The 18,307-nt window shown below is 43.1% G+C and overlaps 1 protein-coding gene across 3 annotated transcripts in view; it reads right to left on the reverse strand.

Moving 5' to 3' along the window:
- Positions 1 to 18,307, reverse strand: part of LDAH (lipid droplet associated hydrolase) — a 306,139-nt gene that overhangs the window by 16,455 nt on the left and 271,377 nt on the right. For 2 of the 3 annotated variants that reach the window (XM_019520809.1, XM_019520808.1), the window contains exon 6: positions 8,715 to 8,797. The exons of the other annotated variant lie outside the window; for it this stretch is intronic. In XM_019520809.1, the coding sequence (XP_019376354.1) occupies positions 8,715 to 8,797 (83 nt within the window). The remainder of the gene's footprint in view (positions 1 to 8,714; positions 8,798 to 18,307) is intronic. 3 annotated transcript variants of the gene reach the window in all.

Raw genomic sequence — 18,307 nt, forward strand, 5'->3', positions numbered from 1 at the left:
TGGTAATATGGAGAGACATAAAACCCTAACATTTTCAGTTGGAGGAGAAAGGAAGATCTGGTGCTAAAGTCTACATTAGTTTCTCTGGGGCAGATTTTCAAAGACAAGGACAGCAGTAAAATGCTTATGAAAGTAAACTGGGGTTTGGCACCTGACTGTCATTTGTGGCTTTGGAAGCCTCTCTGAAATGGCAAAATGGTAGTAATCTTTGCCTAAAAATCTGAGAATGAAGTTTGCTGTTAATCCCATCTTGTTTACAACAGACAGTTCATTTTAAAATTAATTTAAACACAAACATTTTATGCAGAATTGATAATGCGGTCTCCTCCCTTTTCCTTTTCTCCTTCTTTCTCATAGCATCTGAAGTAAGCCTGTTGCTTACAAAGTCTTATGTTACGCATCTCTGATTTAGTTAGTCCATAAGGTGCAAACCGACCCTGCCTTCTGCTTGACTTCAGACTAACACAGCTAACTCTCTCTCCCTCCTTTTAACATCAAAGCCTTGCTATTGCATCATGGAGGTAAAAAGATAAATAATTCTATAATGATTATGATACATACAGAGCTAGAAGCAAATGGTGTCTTCATCAAGAGTGGGAAATGTTTGCCTTTACTACAGTGTTTGAATGGATTAGGAATCGTAAAATGTATATTTTCTGGCGGACTGGATCTGGCTGCATAGAGGGCATGAGTTAACACAATGACTGCACTGCTGTGGGTAGCCAACTGCCAATGCAAGCATTCAAAAATCATGAGTCAAACCCCCAAAATTATGAGACTGGTTAAAAAATCATGAGATTTACCAAACGATAAATATGGGATTCTTTCTATTTGCCTTCTTGTTGCAGAGCATTTAAGATTCATGTCTTCTAGCTTTTTACTTCACCCACAAGGGCAAGAAACAAAAACACCCCAAAAGCTGGGGCTTGTAGCCTGATGCAGCAGGAATCAGGAGGCATGAGATAAAATTATACCTTTTCTCAGGATCTCTCTGCAGGGCAGAGTTAAGGTTGTACGAAGTCTGAACTGGCCATTTCAACATCATGCTTTCAAATGCTTGGGTTTAAGTTCAATTGCCTGAGTTTCAAATAACTCTTCATTAACCTTCCCCCCCCCAACGTTCTCCTAAGCTTTTTTATTATTTAAATTACTGAGGTACACAGTCAACCCAGTTGTCTAATAAAACGTGGTCTGGGTACAGCTTTATCGACTTTTCTACCATGTCATCTGGTATGTGTACTCAGACAGTGCACAATGATGGCAGCTGCTGTGTAAACACGAGAAGAATCTGAGATTGATATCAACAGGATGTTTATATTTTAGAGTGTCTACGAAAATAATAAAGATTTCCTGCCGTCGACTCTATTGGCATTTGCTTTAGTGTGTATGACAGTTCAAAAAAATATAAATTATGGAGAGGCGAATTTCCTTATGCCTCCTCTATGGCTGTCATAGGTCAATACTGAAAAAACAAAACCTAGAGTTAAAAAATAGTCATTGGGGTGAAATGTAACTTCCTTTATCTTTCTGGAATGTGGTTCACGTTGTAAAACTTTACAACTCTATTCCTTTGGCAAACACTATTCTAGCTGATGGTGAAGACCAAAGGATTGGCTCTTAGTGGATATCAACTGATGGCACATGTGCAACTGCACACATATTTGTATCAGTGGCCTTACTGGAAATCCTCCTGCCAGAAATGAATACTTGTATTATTATTATTATTATTATTATTATTATTATTATTATTTAAAATTGCATCTGCTGGATAAGTCAGCAGCTCCCTCTGAGCAAGAGCTTTCCATAGTGACTAGTCAATAGTTTCATTGGCTTCGGGATAAAACATGGTTTAAAAGGCTTTAGCTCAGGATTAAATTTTGTTTCAGTCAAGATTTATACAAAATGATTTGGCTTCCCTGGAATTATGCGTGGATCCCTGCCTCTCCCTGCCAAGAGAATAATGTAAATGACACAGGAATGGATCAGTCTGGGATGCCTTTTCTAAGTTCTGCATTTATACAGGCAGTGCTTTGGCGTTACCAGTCAGTTCCTGGGCAGATTTAAAAAAATGTTGGCTTTAACCTATAAAGCCCTTAATGGTTAGGGATCTGGTTCCCTAAGGCAATCTCTCCTCTCCTATCAGGATACTGCCACAGCTGAGATTAACTAGTGTGATGGTAGGATCTTTAGAACTGGTTCCTGGTCTTGTTTTGCCAGAACTCAAGTTTTTTAAAATACTAGGCATAACCTAAAGCCAAGTATTTCCCCCCCGTGAAAGGATGTGGCTGACAACTGGAGCTATGGGATACTGTTTAAAAAAAAGTCCTGTTAGGCCTATGGTAATGTTTAACAGGCAGTTCAGTTAGTTGTCTCAATTTTTTTTAATGAAAAAGAAGTCACTGGTTTGATAAAACAAAATAAATAATAAACGAAAAGCAGCTTCACTGTAAAAAATGAGAGCTGAGAAGCACCTTAGAGCCCCACTTTCAGTGCAACAAAGGTTTTTCAAACCATGGGTGCTGAACTGGCGAGGAGGGTGCTTTGCATGTGCTTCTGTAGGACAGGACTGTCCTATATGTTCTGTGGTCCACTGCAGGCTACAGCCCAGGCTGTGAGCAAGACCCTTGGTGCTCAAACTCTCCAGTGACATTTGCAGGAACTCATTTGTCTGGACAAGGGGGGAACTGTTCATTTTAACTGTTTATTCAGTGCAACCATATGCAAAAATGTTCATTAGTATCTCTCATGGGAGCTGTGCGAGAGAATGAAAGATCACAGAGCAATACTGATCTGTACTGAGAGACAACCAAGATTAGATACGGGGGAAATGAATTTTTAACAAAGGATGCCTAGGTTTTATTGCATTAAAAAGGGAGGCTGGACAGCCCATATATGTAACAACAACAACAATAATAACTGGCAATCCCTCAGAGTTGAGGATGGTTGTCTTCAATGATCGCTTTATCTGTGCGTCCAGAGATGGCTGATGAGGCTGATCTGGGATCGACAGACTCTGCTGCAACTCAGGCAAGTGTTTCCATGGGGGGTGGGGAGGGATCTGGATTCTTGATTTGGTCTGCAACACACTGTTTCTGCCTCTCCCACTTTTCCATCTCCTGTTGTTGTTGCAAGGTTTTGAAGTACTGAGACCCTTGTACCAGACTCTTCCTCCATTTGGGGCATTCCTGAGTGAGCATCTCTCATGAGTTGATATCAATGTTACATTTTTTCAAGCTGGCTTGAAGGATGTCCCTGAAGTGCTTTATCTGCCCTTTTCTTGAGTGTATGCCTTGACTGAGCTGGGAAAATAAAATTTGCTTTGGGAGTCTGGAGTGGGACATCTGGATGACATGGCTGGCCCAGCAAAGTTGATGTCAGATGATCGCCTTGATGCTCATGGTGTTTGCTTGCAAGAGGATGCTAATACTGGTGCATCTGTTTTCCCATTCAAAGGATCTTCTGCATGCAGCATTGATGGTACTTCTCCAGTGACTTGAGGTGTCTCCTGTACATTCTCCACGTCTCAGATCTGTACAGTAAGATGGGGATCACAACTGCTTGATAAACCATAAGCTTGGTTTCAGATATGATATCATGATCTTTGAACACCTGTTTCTCAGGTGTCCAAAGGCTGCGAGACAATGTTGGATTTCTTTGTCGATGTCAATGTCAGCCTTTTATGTGCAACAGCTTCCAATGGGAAATACCGCTACCCAGCCTGTCCACAGGTGAGGGATAATGGAATGACCTTCAAGGAAGGTTAGCTGCAAAATAAGCAGGGGTAACTCTGATGGATAAGCAGTTGTGGACCAAGCACTAATAGGATGTAGTGGGGATAGCAGGTGGCAATGCTTTCCCTCCTGAAAAGCTGCATACATCCTTTGACAGTGCTGTGACATGGTGAGTACAGGTTGCCATTATAATAAGCCTATCCAGCCCCCAGCTATAGGTCTGCAAGTCCTCAACAGCAGAGCAGATGGAAGATGCTAGCATTTCAATACTGCAAAAGAGGATGAGTCTGCAGTAGAATGATATGTCCAACTGTCTTGGCCTCCTTGCCATTGGAGCAAGTTTTCATTCTGTTACGATCCAGGTGCAAGCTGATGTGCAGCAGCTTCTCCATGATAAAATAAATCAGCACAGGCATCTTCCATGAAAATGGCTTTGCCAGCACATATGTAACACTGATTATTTTTAAGTTTTAAATAAAGTAATTGGATGATATATTTGCATCTGATGAAGTGAGCTCAGGCTCACAAAAGCTTATGCATAGCTGAGTTAAACAGTCTATAAGGTGCAACTTTACCCTGCCTTCTGCCTGACCTCAGACTAAGATGACTAACTCCTGCCCTCTGCTTGATGACATACATTTAGCTGCAAGAATAACATGCAAGTGTCGTGAGGAAAGTTAGTCTAAACATCACAATAAAATGCAAAAAATTCAAAGGATTGAAAACTGCTACTTAAGTCATACTAATAGTGGACCGGATTCCAAAAATGCCTCACTGAATAGGCACTCACTCCTATTCCAAGTTTCTGGCCTCATATCAATCACTGGCATTGCTTATGGAGTAACGGTGTCAGAATCAGGCCCCCAGCAGTCCTGCTGATTTAAGTGTAATGACTTGTGGAGTAAGGTGCGTGACGCTGGCAGGATCTAGCTCGCTAGAAATCATACTGCCTAGGGCCAGGTCACGCTCTCTCGGAAGAGTTAAGATGGATGTAGTTCTTCTCTCGCAGCAGCCCGCAGCAGCTTTCTCCAGCTATGGATGCAGGGTGGGTTCTGACGTCTCTGCTCACGCTGAGTCATATGTACCTTACGGGATTAGCAATATCCTTGCAATCACAGTGTGAATGAGGGTGGCAGGAAGTGGTCCAAGGAACCAAGAAGCCCAGTGTAACAGCTCATTTTTCACTTCATATTTAACGCCTGTTAGATTGTTGTCTCAACCTCATTTTTTTATTCCCCCCCCCACTTGCTGTGATCAATTTTTAGGGCAGGGGAGCAACCCCTGATACTCTGCTCGCTGATTAGCCACTCGGAATGCTTCCAAGTCCCATGTAGTTGTATGTTTAAATACTACATGCACCAACATCTCCAAATCCCTGTGTGCAACTTTCCTAATTTCAATCCTGTACCTCAGGGGAGTGCAGGCCAAAAAGGATGTGAGATCAGCCAAAAAAGAGGTGTTCCTGGCTCCAGAGAGCACTTTGCACCTATTCAGAAAGTGTGTTTGGAAGGTTTTCCACAACTGGAGGCATATAATTTACTCTGGCTGTGGGCAGGCACGGTATTTGTAGTATCCTTTCTAACCACTGCTTTTCAGATCATGCTCCTCTCAATGGGAATAATTATTAAACCACTGTGGATGACTATGGATACTGGGTCAGAAATCTGGGCAACATCAGACCAGCTGTTTCAATAAGAGTGGGTCAGAATTGCTTTTGGCCACTCCAATTGGGATTTTCTTCAGTTAATTTAAGATAATGACTTCATGTTTAAAAACAAAACAAAGCAAAAAAAGAACTAGAACAGTTCATTTTTCTCTGAAAAGGAAAGATCTGGGCCCAAGTCCAGCTCCCCCTGTAGGCAGCTATATGGCTAAAGTTAGATATGTAAATAGCTCTTCGTACCCCTTACATAGATCTTAGATTTGGAGCTCTGATATCCGCTGTCCACCTGTGCAACTAGACTTGGCCAAATGAGTATGCTCATTAAGGATCTGCAGGTCCTTTTCGCCTAGGGATCATGGGCAAAACTTGAATCAAAGTCACATTAAAAGGTGCACCTGCTTGGAAAGATTCAACTCTAAAATGAAAAGTGTCATGATTCTTAAGGTGAAGAGCAGATGGCGTAAGGTCTTGGTAAATTATGAACCAGTCTAACATGCCCAATATAGGACCAAACCAGAGCTCACTGAAGTCAGTGAGAATCAGATCCTGGAATTAAACACAGCCATGGACCCTTGTGTGCAGAGTGTGATACAATGGGAGGAATAATATAAACCCAGAAGTGCAAATGTTTTATAAGCTTCCTGTCTTATACAGTTCAGCATCCAGGAAACAAGTCCAGTATTCCCACTGACTGCAACAGGACTACTGATGTGAAAAAAGATAAAGCCTAAGCAAGTCTCTACAACAGCAGGCCTTAAAATAAGCCAGTAATAACTGCTGCCTATCATGGGTACCCTAGGGAACATCTGCTATAGCCAATTGCCCTTTCTTTTTATTTTTCCTCCTCCTAGCAAGAGGATTATGATTCTCACTGTTGATTAATCCTTTACCAATACTGAATTACAGCAGACTTCCTTTTCTGTTAAAATCACAATAAACTTCCTCCAGTACAGCAGTATCTGTGCTTCCAGTTTCTGTGTAAGGGCCCAGGAACAATTAGCTAACAATAATTAATCACACTGGCTGAGACAGTCCTCCCTCAATAAGCCAGGCCTTATTTGTTTGGATTTTGTAATTTTTAAAAATCTTTCTGTCAGGTGTTACAATACTGAGGCTCTGGGAGATTCATGCTCTGCCTGGTTTCACAAATAGTTTTGGTATCCATATATTAAATGATATACCATACATCTATATAGTAGAAAGGTAAATCTTCATTTTCTGCATACAATTCAACTTCTGTTTAATGTGCACATTTTCCTCACTTTAGAGGACCGTGAAATGCCTCAATTGATGAACCAAATAATGTCCCAATTCCCCCAAAATACACATCTGATCTTTTAGCATTGTTAGGTAAGTAAGCCTAGGTCTGAAGAGACACGTATTTTCTGTTGGTCCTTGACTAGTAATAATTAACCTTAAACCTGGACTCAGAGAGACTGGAATAATTTAGTATCTCTTCTTCCCTCTCCTTCAGAACACAACATGCAAATATGATCCAGAAATAACTTTTCTATTTCACAGCAGCTGGCACAGTCAGGTGTTAAGATTGGCTTTTAACTTATGATCACACTGACTACTAAACAGTATAAATTTTTTGTGGTGACATCTTGCCAGCACATAGCAACTTGGACTACAGTTCCTGTTTTTATAAACTTCCAACCTTTGTAAGTAAAATCCACTTTTACTGTCAATACACTTCAAAATTAACTTAATGCCAGTTTAGATTTCCCCCCGTAATTTTCACATTCCCAGAAATTACTAGAAGAATTAAAAAGCAAAGGAAAAAATAGGCATTTAACTTCACACTTGTATCTGCTGCTTCTTCAGGCTGCCAGCTGCTCATAACCTCACCTCAACTTTTTATTTTCTTGGGTACATCTGCCACTTCAGAAGTGTGATGACACAGAAGAATCAATAAAACAAAGTTAGTACAGGTTTTCAAAGCTTCCTGTGTGCCAGGACATTGCTTAGATTGACACAGTCCAGAAAAACACAGACTTCAGTAGACCAAGGAACCTGCAAACACTTAGTACTGCCAAAGGCTTCAATTCAGCAAGGAAATAAGCACGTGCGTGACCTGAAGCATGTGAGTAATCCCATGAAAGTTAACAGAACTAGTCAGTTATAAGCACTTTTAAGTATCTGAGTAAGTAGTTAAATATGTGATTAAAGATAACATTTCTCAAAGTCTCTTGCTTAACTTTACTACTGTGGCTTGTCCCAGTATGACTTCAAAAACTTCTTTCTGAGGGAGTATGATCCAGACCTAACTGAAGCCAATGGCAGTCTTCCTTGGCTTCACCAGGCTTGGGACCAAGTCCCTCAAGAGTTTCACTGAAGTCGCTGAGATTATTTGCAAGAGTTTGCAGGGTCAGCCCTTAAGGTTCACCTGTAAGAATCCCTCCCAGGGTGCCAGGAGGACTGTGCGTTCTTCAGGAAGGAAGAGCTAAAAGTACACAAACCTGGAGCTCTACAGACCTTTGAAATGGAATAGACATCTGACAATTAAAACCGAGACACACCTAGAAAGCCTAGTGGTTAGGGTACTTGCCCAGGGAGAAGGAAACCCAGATTCTCAGCAAGATAAGTTTAAATTGGATATTACAAAACACTTTCTCACTCAGACTGTAGTAAAACATTGGAACAGGTTACCTAAAGAGGTGGTGGAATCTCCATCCTTGGAGGTTTTTAAGACCCAGCTAGACAAAGCCTTGGCTGGGATGAAATAGTTGGGGCTGGTCCAGCTTTGAGCAGGGGTTTGGACTAGATGTGACCTCCTCAGGTCCCTTCCAACCCTAATTTTCTATGACTGTGTGGGGTTTGAACCTGTCTCCTGCTCCTCAGCACAGTGCTTTAACTCCTTTAACTGCTTTGGGCAGATAAGGGGCACTTAACATGGCTAGCTGTAGCTGCTTAGGTGGCATTTTGAGGGGTTAATCCCCACTATGCCACTTGCCTTACCCTTCTAAGCACACTCAGAAGATCCCGTTCTGGCTCCTTACTATTTGTGGTCATCCTATGCCTCCCAGGTAGGCATGTGAACGTCTCCATAATGGTAGCTGAAGACCAACTGTATCTAGCAACTGATGGAAGAGGAGGACCTTCCCACCTTTTAGTGAAATAGCCTAGGGATTAGGAGTCTTTGCTCAATTACACTGGTGCACACCAGAAATAATTCCCTTGAAATCAGTGGAGTTTCACCAGTGTAGCACTGGTGCAAACCAGTAAAGCCTGAAAGTTTTTCTGGATTCACAGTTTAATTGAGGATCTGGTTCCATACGAGCGGATCTCTCATGAACCTCTGAAGATTGAAGAGTTACCTTTTTCAAATTTTGCTGGATAGTTGTGCTGTCTCTGTCCACAACCTTCAGCATTTCTTGGCTTGCCATGTAGAGGATATTCGCTGCAGAGAAAGAAAACAAACATAAAATTACAAAATAAATCTCTTAATGAAAAACATGGGCTTAAGCTTGAAAACAGGTATGACCAGCTATATTGTCTCTGTAGACAATCCCACTGAAGACAACACAGCTGATAGACAGGGCCTCCATGGAGGGCTGCTGCATACCAAGCAATATACGGCTCATTTTCAGGGAAATCCATTTTTCACTTGACCCAACCCATCTGCTCTCAGCTTTTTGGGTGGGATATCTGAAAGAAGATAATTGGGGAGCAAAAGGAAGTATTGCTTATGCAATATATTATTTCTTTGTTCCTTCTATCATTCTCTTTGGAAGAGTAAAAAGTAACGCGTAATTCTGAGAAGCTTGAGGACATTTATTTGCAAAGTGCATTGTGAACACAGAGCTAATCTTCTCAACAACCTATAAGTTAGGCAATTTAGTATTTTATTGTTGCTGTTGTTGTCATATTGCCTACAGGTCCCAAACACAGTGTCCTACTGTGCTAGGCACTGACATAACAAAAAGACAGTTCACCTCTCTAGGAATGTACAGCCCGAGTATGATCCTAATTGAATAGGTAGATAAGGGATCAAAGATAAAAAGTTGAAATTCTGGCTCCTTGGGAGTCCATGGTGGAGCTGCCGAACAGTCAGTTGTGGAGGATCAGAGGCAAAGTAAGCATCACAGCTAGAAGCAGAATGTGGAGCTGTTTGGTTCTGAGCCTGGAATTCAACCCATACGATCAGACCTCTTTTTTACTTGAAACAGGTAAAAACCTTTCGTGAAATAACAAAAAAATATTTTTCCTGGTGACAGCATGATTTCTTTTGCATGCACGAATATGGCCATCATTTCAAAGCCAGAATAACTAAGTAAGAAACACCTCTTATGTAGAACAACCTGTCCAAACTTCCTCTAAGCAACTGCAGGTTTTCCACAGAATTAAGATATTCTCAAACTTTGAGGAAACAACTTTTGCTCCTTAAATGGGCAGCTTCAAGGTGATTACTTTTTAGATGTGAAACTTCAATTGACAGCACACAGATGGACTGCTGAACTGAAACATTATTTTGTACGCTGCACATACTCAAGTGAATATTAGCAACACACTGTGGATCCTTTTGGCAATAAATGTCTTTGCCACTTTGCTCCCTCCGCCTGCTCTCAGGGCTTTGCTGAATTATAATTCCTGGGCTGTATACAAAAGAACAAGTATTCATATTTAAATAAATCAAATATGGAAATATTCAACACTATAAAAAATGTAAACTCTCACTGTTGTTTGATATGGCACTTGAAAGGTAACAACTCAGATTGCAGCTGTAAAGCAGATGTATAAATCCATCTGATGATCTCTCAAAAACATCACCATGTAGTCTTACTGATTTTAGTGGCAGCAGTGGGTGCCTGGTGTCTCTGAAAACTGGATCAGCCTAAATATTTCTAGATTCAAAGGTTTGGAGGACTGACAGGATCAGTACGCTCATCTACCCTGCACTCCTGTACAATACTGATACAGATGGTTGACCAGTAATTCCTGTGTCCAGCCCGGATCTTCTGGTTGAGCGAGGGCACGGTTTATAGGTTACCTTGTAAGTGTTACAAATGATTCTCCACATGGATCATTTATAAAGCAATCCAGGATCATGCCAATGGAAGGTAAAACAGATTGTACTTAAAGGGTGCTGCATGACCTGAACTGGAGCACTTCTGTACCTGCTCATGTTTGTCACAACCCTACGCCAAGAGGGACCGTTCTCACTGTCAGCATGGACTGCAGGGGTTTTTGCCTCCCTCTATAACAGATGGCATGGCATTTTTCCTGGGATATTGTGAGTATATTTTAATAAACTACTTAGGTCCTTGCAGATGGTGCTCTCATCCCCTGGGTTCACCCATGGTGGGTTAAGGTGTTCTTGGTGCCTTGAGTCAACGTTCCTGATAGCTGTGCAACAGGGTTATTTGTGTAGTTTTAAGAATAGGTTAGACAAGCATTTTTACAGGATGGTTGGATGGGGATGACTCTGTGTTGAGCAGGGGGGTGGACCAGATGATCTCCCGAGATCCCTTTCAGCCCCACTTTTCTATGATTCACTCTTGAAAGGGTTGACATCCCTTTCCTCCTTTCTCCATCTGGCTAGTGCTATATGCTGATGCAATGCCAATGGTTTCGCTTTTACCCTGTTACTAGAAGTTGATGCCTGTGTGCTCTTTGGAGCGCAGGGGTTTCCTTAGCTCTGGTGGGGAGAACACAAGGATGTGGTGACAAATACCTCCCTCCTTTTTCTCTCCTTTCCATAAACCTGAACAAGCACTAGCAACAACCAAATCTGCAGCTTTCTGTGACCAAAATGCCCTCTAAGACACTAACTCTTCCTGAGACGCACAGTGGAAGCATTAATTTCTGTGACATTTTGGTATCTGCACCAGGGGAGGGTTGCGCACAAACAGTTAATGAAGGCTTCAGGCCCCATGTGCTAGCACATTCCCACATCGTGTGCTGATGGAGGAAATGGCAATCACGCAGGTCTGTGGTGGTGACCAAAAACAGTCTGTTTGGACAAGTTCCAGCAATGCTCTGAGGAAATGGAAATGAGAACAAATGCCACTAGGGAGAGAAGTGATGTTCAAGAGATCAAGTGTTAGAAGACATTGTGACTTCTCTCAAAATCAAAACAAAAAAGGACCTGGAAAGCAGGAGCTGCTGCTAATCCAGGCTCTGCCTCCTGCAGAAAGCTGGATCCTTACCCTGCACACTCCCGTAGAGTCCTGAGATGAGAGCTGGATAAAAGGTTGTCACACGATTGCCTTTCACAGACTCATAGAGCAGTAGGGCTGGACAGGACCTCCAAAGGTCATTTAGTCCAACCCCCTGCTAGAGGCAGGATCATCTCCATTGAGACCATCCATTACAAATCCTTGTCCGACCTATTAGTAAGACTACACATTTAACCCTGACATACAACCACAAGGCATGACACCCTAACCTGCCACAGATAAAGGAAGGGGACAATGGCAGCCAATGTCCTGCTGCTGTAAGGGTTGTTAAAATATGCCTGAGAGATCCAGGGAAGAGGGTCATGCTCCTCGCTACGGAGTAAGGCAAAACCTTCATGGTCTGTGCCAATCTGACTATGGGTTAAAATCCTTCCTCCCTCCCCAATATATGACAACTGGCTTGACTCGGAGCAGAGGGGTAAGACCCTTTAGCCAGGAACTTCTGGGTGTAAATCTCAGCAGGAGCACTGGCACACCCTAGTCAAAATTCAATGACCAACTGCAGCCAAGGCCCAATGCTTCTGAGGAAGGTGAACCCCTCCTTCCCCCACTGCACACAAGTAGCAACAGTAGGGAAAGAAATCCTTTCTAGTCCCATGTGGCAACCAGCAAAGCCCAGAAACATGGGAAATACCCATAGCAGAGCATAGGCATAGCTATTCTTTGATCATCTCTGACCAATGCTTTTCTAACTTTTCTTGAACTCCTCCAATGATGAAGGTTTCTTTACTATTCATTCCATCCAGGAAGAGAGCACACACCAACTGCAGAGGCTTCCTCAGCCTAACGAACGGTTTTTAAACCTGAAAGCTTGCTAAAATGTTATTTTCCCCAACTATTTAACTATTGGTTTAATAAAAGATATCAGATTCACCCGAAGAAGCTTGTCCTCCAATGATGGAGAGTCCATAACTTCCCTAGGCTGTCTATTCCACTGGTTCACTCTTCCAACATGACGTTTTTCTGGATATCCCATGTAAACCTAATTTGCTGCAACTTCAAGCCACTGGTCCACATCCTGGTCTCTGCAGAAGGGAGAAAAGGTGTTTTCCCTCTTCTTTATGGCAGTCCTTCAGCTATTTGAAGTCTAATATCATATCCCCTCTTAGCACCTTTTCTGTAAGCTGAACATGACTTACATGAGACAATACAAAGGTACTGGAGAATCTGGCAGCATTTGAATTATAAAATTCATCAAAGTTATGTTTTTTGATATTAATGGCATGGAGGCCTGATCTAGACATCCACAGAGCCCAATGTGCTGGACCACCCCAGGCTGTTGTGCAGCCTGCTGCTGGCAATCAAGTAACCTAATCCCTCTGAACAGCAATAGCGCAACAGCAAAACCCTCTCAATCTCCCCAAAACAGAGGCTGGAGCCAATCATTAAAACCCCTCTTTCTCCTCAATACACCTTCAACCTCTGCCAGTATGTCCATTACAAATCTTTTGTTTTTATGACTAAAAGGGCATCTTGTGGGGCAAAGTCATGTTTATTTGAAGAGAGAGGCAGGAGGAAGAAACCCCTGTCCCTGACTGCTCACTGATTTCAAATTCTGTTTTCCCAGACAGAGCAGATATAACCCCAGTGTTCAAAGCCTTTACCCTCTAAATGTCAAAAACAATTTCTGTGGGAGGAGGTAAAGGTAGGGCATCCATAAGAGTCAACAGTACTTGGTGTGCTGGCCTTTCAGGTGATACTTGCTAATATAAGCTTCTCATTTGTTTGATGTTAACAAAGAAAATCCCATGAGGCATTGTGTGTAGGAGCACCGATGGCCACCCTTACCACGGCCCCTCTTCCCAAAAAACGTACTCACCTGTTTACCGTCTTTTCTTCGTCAATCTGGAGGTGACTGCTTGTCAGTTGTACCTCAAATATAATCAGATCTAGCTCCAGTTGGAGCCAATGAGAGTTTAGCCACTCATTTCCAAAAGCAGCAGGACCCAGTATCTTGGGATGAAAGAGGCTATGAACAAATACAATACTGACCAACACTGGAATTTGACAGGTCACCATCAGCTACAATCCTGCTGGGGATAATGCATGTGGTTTCCTGGTCTCAGCTCAGCCCAGCAGTGGGTGCATCTATACATGCCCCTGACTGCGCAGTTATTACTGTGCAGTCATTTAGTATTTGCTTTAGCAAGTACTAAATGACTGCACAGTAACTGCTGTTAGTGCACAGTCCCGGCAGTGCACGTATCATTTCCAACCCTACTGTGCACTAAAAACGAGCTACTGCGCAGTAGCATTGACATCATGGTTCGTGTCTGCCAATGCTGCATTGCCGTAGTGATGAACCACATCGCCGTAGCTTGTCGCTAAGACAATGTAGTGTCTCATTTAGATGGGCCAAGTGAAAGCAAAACTGAACTTGGATAAGAGCACCAATGCTTAAAAATGTTTTATGCAATGTAATGTAATTAGCATCTTTGATTCTTCTCCTCCAGTCTCAGCAGAGTCTCTCCCCGATCTCTGATTTATGAGATCACATCCATTGTGTTCTGGTTATAGTTCTGGATTTCTGTCTGGCTCCTGCATGCAGGGTTTTTCTTCTCTTTTGGGAATTGTTTCTGCCAAGCAGAAATCAGAAATATCGACAGGTACAAGGTACAGAAAAGAGGTTAGGCTTTTCAAAAGAGCTTCATGGAATTACCTGCCCAATTCCCAGTGAAATTTAGCAGAAGTAAGTCTATCTCCTTTAGACTCCTGGAAAAGTCCTAAATGTATGCTACAATTTTCATGGTGATTTGCACAACTTGAAACACCTGAGGCCTAAGACACTCAGTTCAATAAGTGAAAATAGTGGAGAAACTAAATAAAAGTGTCTACAATATATACAACATCCCAAGATCAAGCAGAGTACAAGAAAGTAACAATGCCACTATGAAAAGGAAGATGTGGAGCAAATTAGGCTACTCAAAAGGGTTCTGTAGCTAAAACTAAAGGAAGAAAAATCCTTAGAGGCTGCACAGATGCTCTTTTAAAAAGAGAAGTTTGAGAAGATTTACCTATTACTTGGCAAAAAGCAAATCTGGAAGAGAAGGAGAAAACCAAAGTGACTAAAGGGCAGCGACAAGAGGTTATTCAAGACAAACAGAAATCCTTTAAAATTCAGAAATCTGACCCTAGAAACAAACTTACAGCAGACCTTAGGGAAGAGGAAATAAGGATTGAAATGGGTTTCAAAAAACAAATAGCTAGAGATGTAAAAAAAAACAACAAAAAATTCTTTATGATTATCTGAAGCAGGAAGCCAGCAATGGAAATGATGAATCTCTTGGATTCTTAGTGGGTAAAGGATGTAATTAAAGAAGATAAGGATACTGATTGGAAGTGAAATGATCTTTCTGTACCAGTCTTTACTGTAGAGATTCCTATCGAGGAGTCACTCCCTCCCCGTAACAAAGATGAGATATTCTGAGACACTACGGTGTCAGAAATAATAGAGGTGCAGCCAACTGATCTTTTTAACAGGAGTTAGTTACTAAATTCAGATGATACACCCCAAAATTGTGAGGGAGCTTAAATTTGAAGCAGCTGAAATGCTAATACAAATAAGCAATCTCTCTCATTCAAAACAGTCTTTGTTCAGAAGTTTAGAGAGTAGACATTGTTATACCAATATGTAAAAGGGGCCCTGAAGTTAACTGGGGGACTACAGACCAGTACTCCGTACCTGAACTGATTGCAAATGTAATAAAAACAGGAGAATGGGAACACCTGGAGATTGCGACGTGACATGGTCTAATCAATATAGACTGTGAAAGGAAAACCGTGTTTCACTAAGCTGCCAGAATTTGTGAATGTGTCGATACAGTGTGGAAAAGGAAAACGTGCTCCATGCTGCACGCCGGATGGGGTTGGAGCCAGAGCAGGAGCTGTGACTCAGGGTAAACAGCGGCAGAAAGAGGGAAGCCAAGTCTTGTGTAGGGAAAAAAATGGCAGGAGGGGGCAGGGACCAGGGGGAGGAGAGAGGGGCACATGTTGGGGGAGAACAAACATGGAAGAGCAGGTGGGGGGGCAACAGGAGATGGGGTAAAGTGTGTGGGCGGAGGCAAGGGCTGCTTGGCTGCTCCACCACTTGTCCCTCTACTGCAACTTTCCCTGTTGCAGTGGTAAGGGCGGGGAGGGGATGAATTCAAGATGTCCCTCCTATAATTCGATTCTATACACCAGGGGTGGCCAACCTATGGCTCTGGAGCCACATGCGGCTCTTCAGAAGTTAATGTGTGTCTCCTTGAATCTTTGCACAAGCACACGGTGACCAGCTTCCAAATGGATGCATGGAAGCTGGTCACTGTGTGCTTGTGCAAAGGTTCAAGGAGACGCATATTAACTCCTGAAGAGCCACATGTAGCTCCGGAGTCGCAGGTTGGCCACCCCTGCTATACACAGAAAATTATAACAAATTTATAAATTTATAAACATGTAGAATCCAATTATTGGAGGGGTCACCTTAAATGATGTCATCTTGGATTTGGGTAAATACGGTAATGCAGTTAAATTGCAACAAAGGAGATTTAGGTTGGATATTAGGAAAAGCTTTCTAACTATGAGGGTGGTAAGTACTGGAACTTATTATGTAGGGAGCTTGAAATCTCCATGACTGGAAGTTTTTAAGTGCAGATTAGACAAACATTTATTTGGGATAGTTAGACAAAGCTATTCTTGCCTTGAGCAGAAGCTTGCATCTCCCAAGGTCTGTTTCAACCCCATTTTGTTAATGAACCTATGAATCTAACTTACCGCAGCGACATCTAATACAAGGATCTGATACCTTTTCCTGAAATATCTGCTGCTGGTCACTGTCAGACAGAGGATTTTGCATGAAATGGAGCAAAGGTCTGGTATAGACTGACAATAACTATATTCCTAAATGCAATGTGTTTGGAGCACCTCATGGAATTTATATCATGGAATTTTTGCAGGGCCAACAGTAGTATTTAAAAAAGAAAGCATGTCCAGATTTGTTCTTATAAATTACGTCTCAAAATAATCAAATGGGAGAATAGAAAAAACATTAGTGCAGTGTAGGGCAGATAACTACTGCATTTCCCTGAATACAAGACAACCCTGGTGGTAAGATGACCTGCCAATAATGAGATTCTACACATTCAAAATGTATAAATGTATTATAATTTGTCCTAATCATCCTAAATTTGTCTCCACACCACAACTATTGCAGGTGGTGGGGTAGAGGTGATGGGGGGAGAGGGCGCAGTAATGAGACAGGTGGTAGGGGAACATGGCAGGGGGGGCAGTAACAGGGCAGGTAGTGGGGGGGCTGGGAAACAAGCGGTAGGGGGCAGGCAGTGTGGAGGTGGTGGGGAAGGCAGTGAGAGAGGTACGCAGCTTCCACATTGCTGCCTGACTCCGGCCCCCCCCAATTAGACTCCATTGTGCCTGCTCCTGCCCCTCTCCCTCCCACAGCCTCAGATTGCCCATATTCCTCCTTCCCCTCTTCCCCACTCCACCCTGCTTCTGCCAACCGCAGCCTCAGGTCCATGCCTCCCTTCCTCCCATGTCATCCCTCTGAAGTCTCTTCCCCCATCTGCCCCTCCACCCCCTCCCCTGCCACATTTGTCTGCACTGACCAGCTCCATCCCTGCTGAAGCCTGAGGCATGGAGCATGGCTCTAGCTTGGCCCCATAGCACCAGTGCTGGCTCCCTACCACTGCTGCTATAGGGCTGGGCTACAGCTGTGCTTCATTCCCCACCTGCAGCAGGGATGGAGCCTGCCAATGTGGAGCAAAGGTAAGGAGTGCAGCAGAGGGGGAGAGAGAGGAAGAAGTGGCATTGCAGAGGGGAGGGCGGGGGCGGCGGAGACTGGGGGCTATGGAGGAGGGCTGGCAGGGCATGTAGAGGCAGCAGGGGGCCAGATGGCAGCTGTGGCTCCAGTTCCAACCCTGCGCTGAGGCTGGAGCCGCAGCCACTGCTGCAGAAGCTGCTTGCCCCCTCTTCCCTCCCCCCTTACCCCCACTTCCTCATCCTCAATTGCAAAGCGAGGGGCATTTCCCCTTGCCATGCTAAATGGGGGAAAAAACCTCTCATCTTCTAACTGAGTAATTATGGTGATAGTCATGGCTCACCAAAACATGCAATAAAAGCATAAATGTGACCAAGTTCAGGGCTTGGATTTTCACAGGTATTGAGAAGTCACATGTCTTTGATTTCAACTAGAGTTTTGTGGTTGCTCAATACAGTGAAGGTGAGCCATATCATTTTTTTTGTGACAGTAAAAAAATTGTAACATCTCCCTGAGTGCTGTTTCTTTTGTGACCATGCTAGCATGAAATAAAACCGAGGTCTGTTTTTTAATAACTAACATTCTCGTTTTTTTTTTTTTTAAATACAGTAGTACTTGTATAAATATCTGCTGAAACCATAGACATGGATCTGGCTGGGGTCGCCTGACCCCAGTGCTCTTTCCTGCCCAGGGCAGGGGGTCGGACTTGATGATCTGCTAAGGTTCCTTCTGACCCAAACATCTATAAAGTAGACACGGACTTGGTTACCTTTCATATTTCACTACTCTACAACGAACTAAGGCAGGGGTTGGCAACATATGGCCCTCAGAGCTACTGAATCTGGCTGATGCTAGGAATGGGTAATGAGAAGCTGTGCCAGGGGTGGGCAGCTAGAAGCTGCATCCAATAACTACTTCTCTCCCCCTCCCTGCTCCTTGGCTGCAGCATGGGCACAGCTTCCAGGCAGTGGGGAACTGA

The sequence above is a fragment of the Gavialis gangeticus genome, unplaced genomic scaffold, assembly GCF_001723915.1.
Source record: "Gavialis gangeticus isolate Ggan-Ray unplaced genomic scaffold, GavGan_comp1, whole genome shotgun sequence".
Taxonomy (NCBI): Eukaryota; Metazoa; Chordata; order Crocodylia; family Gavialidae; genus Gavialis; species Gavialis gangeticus.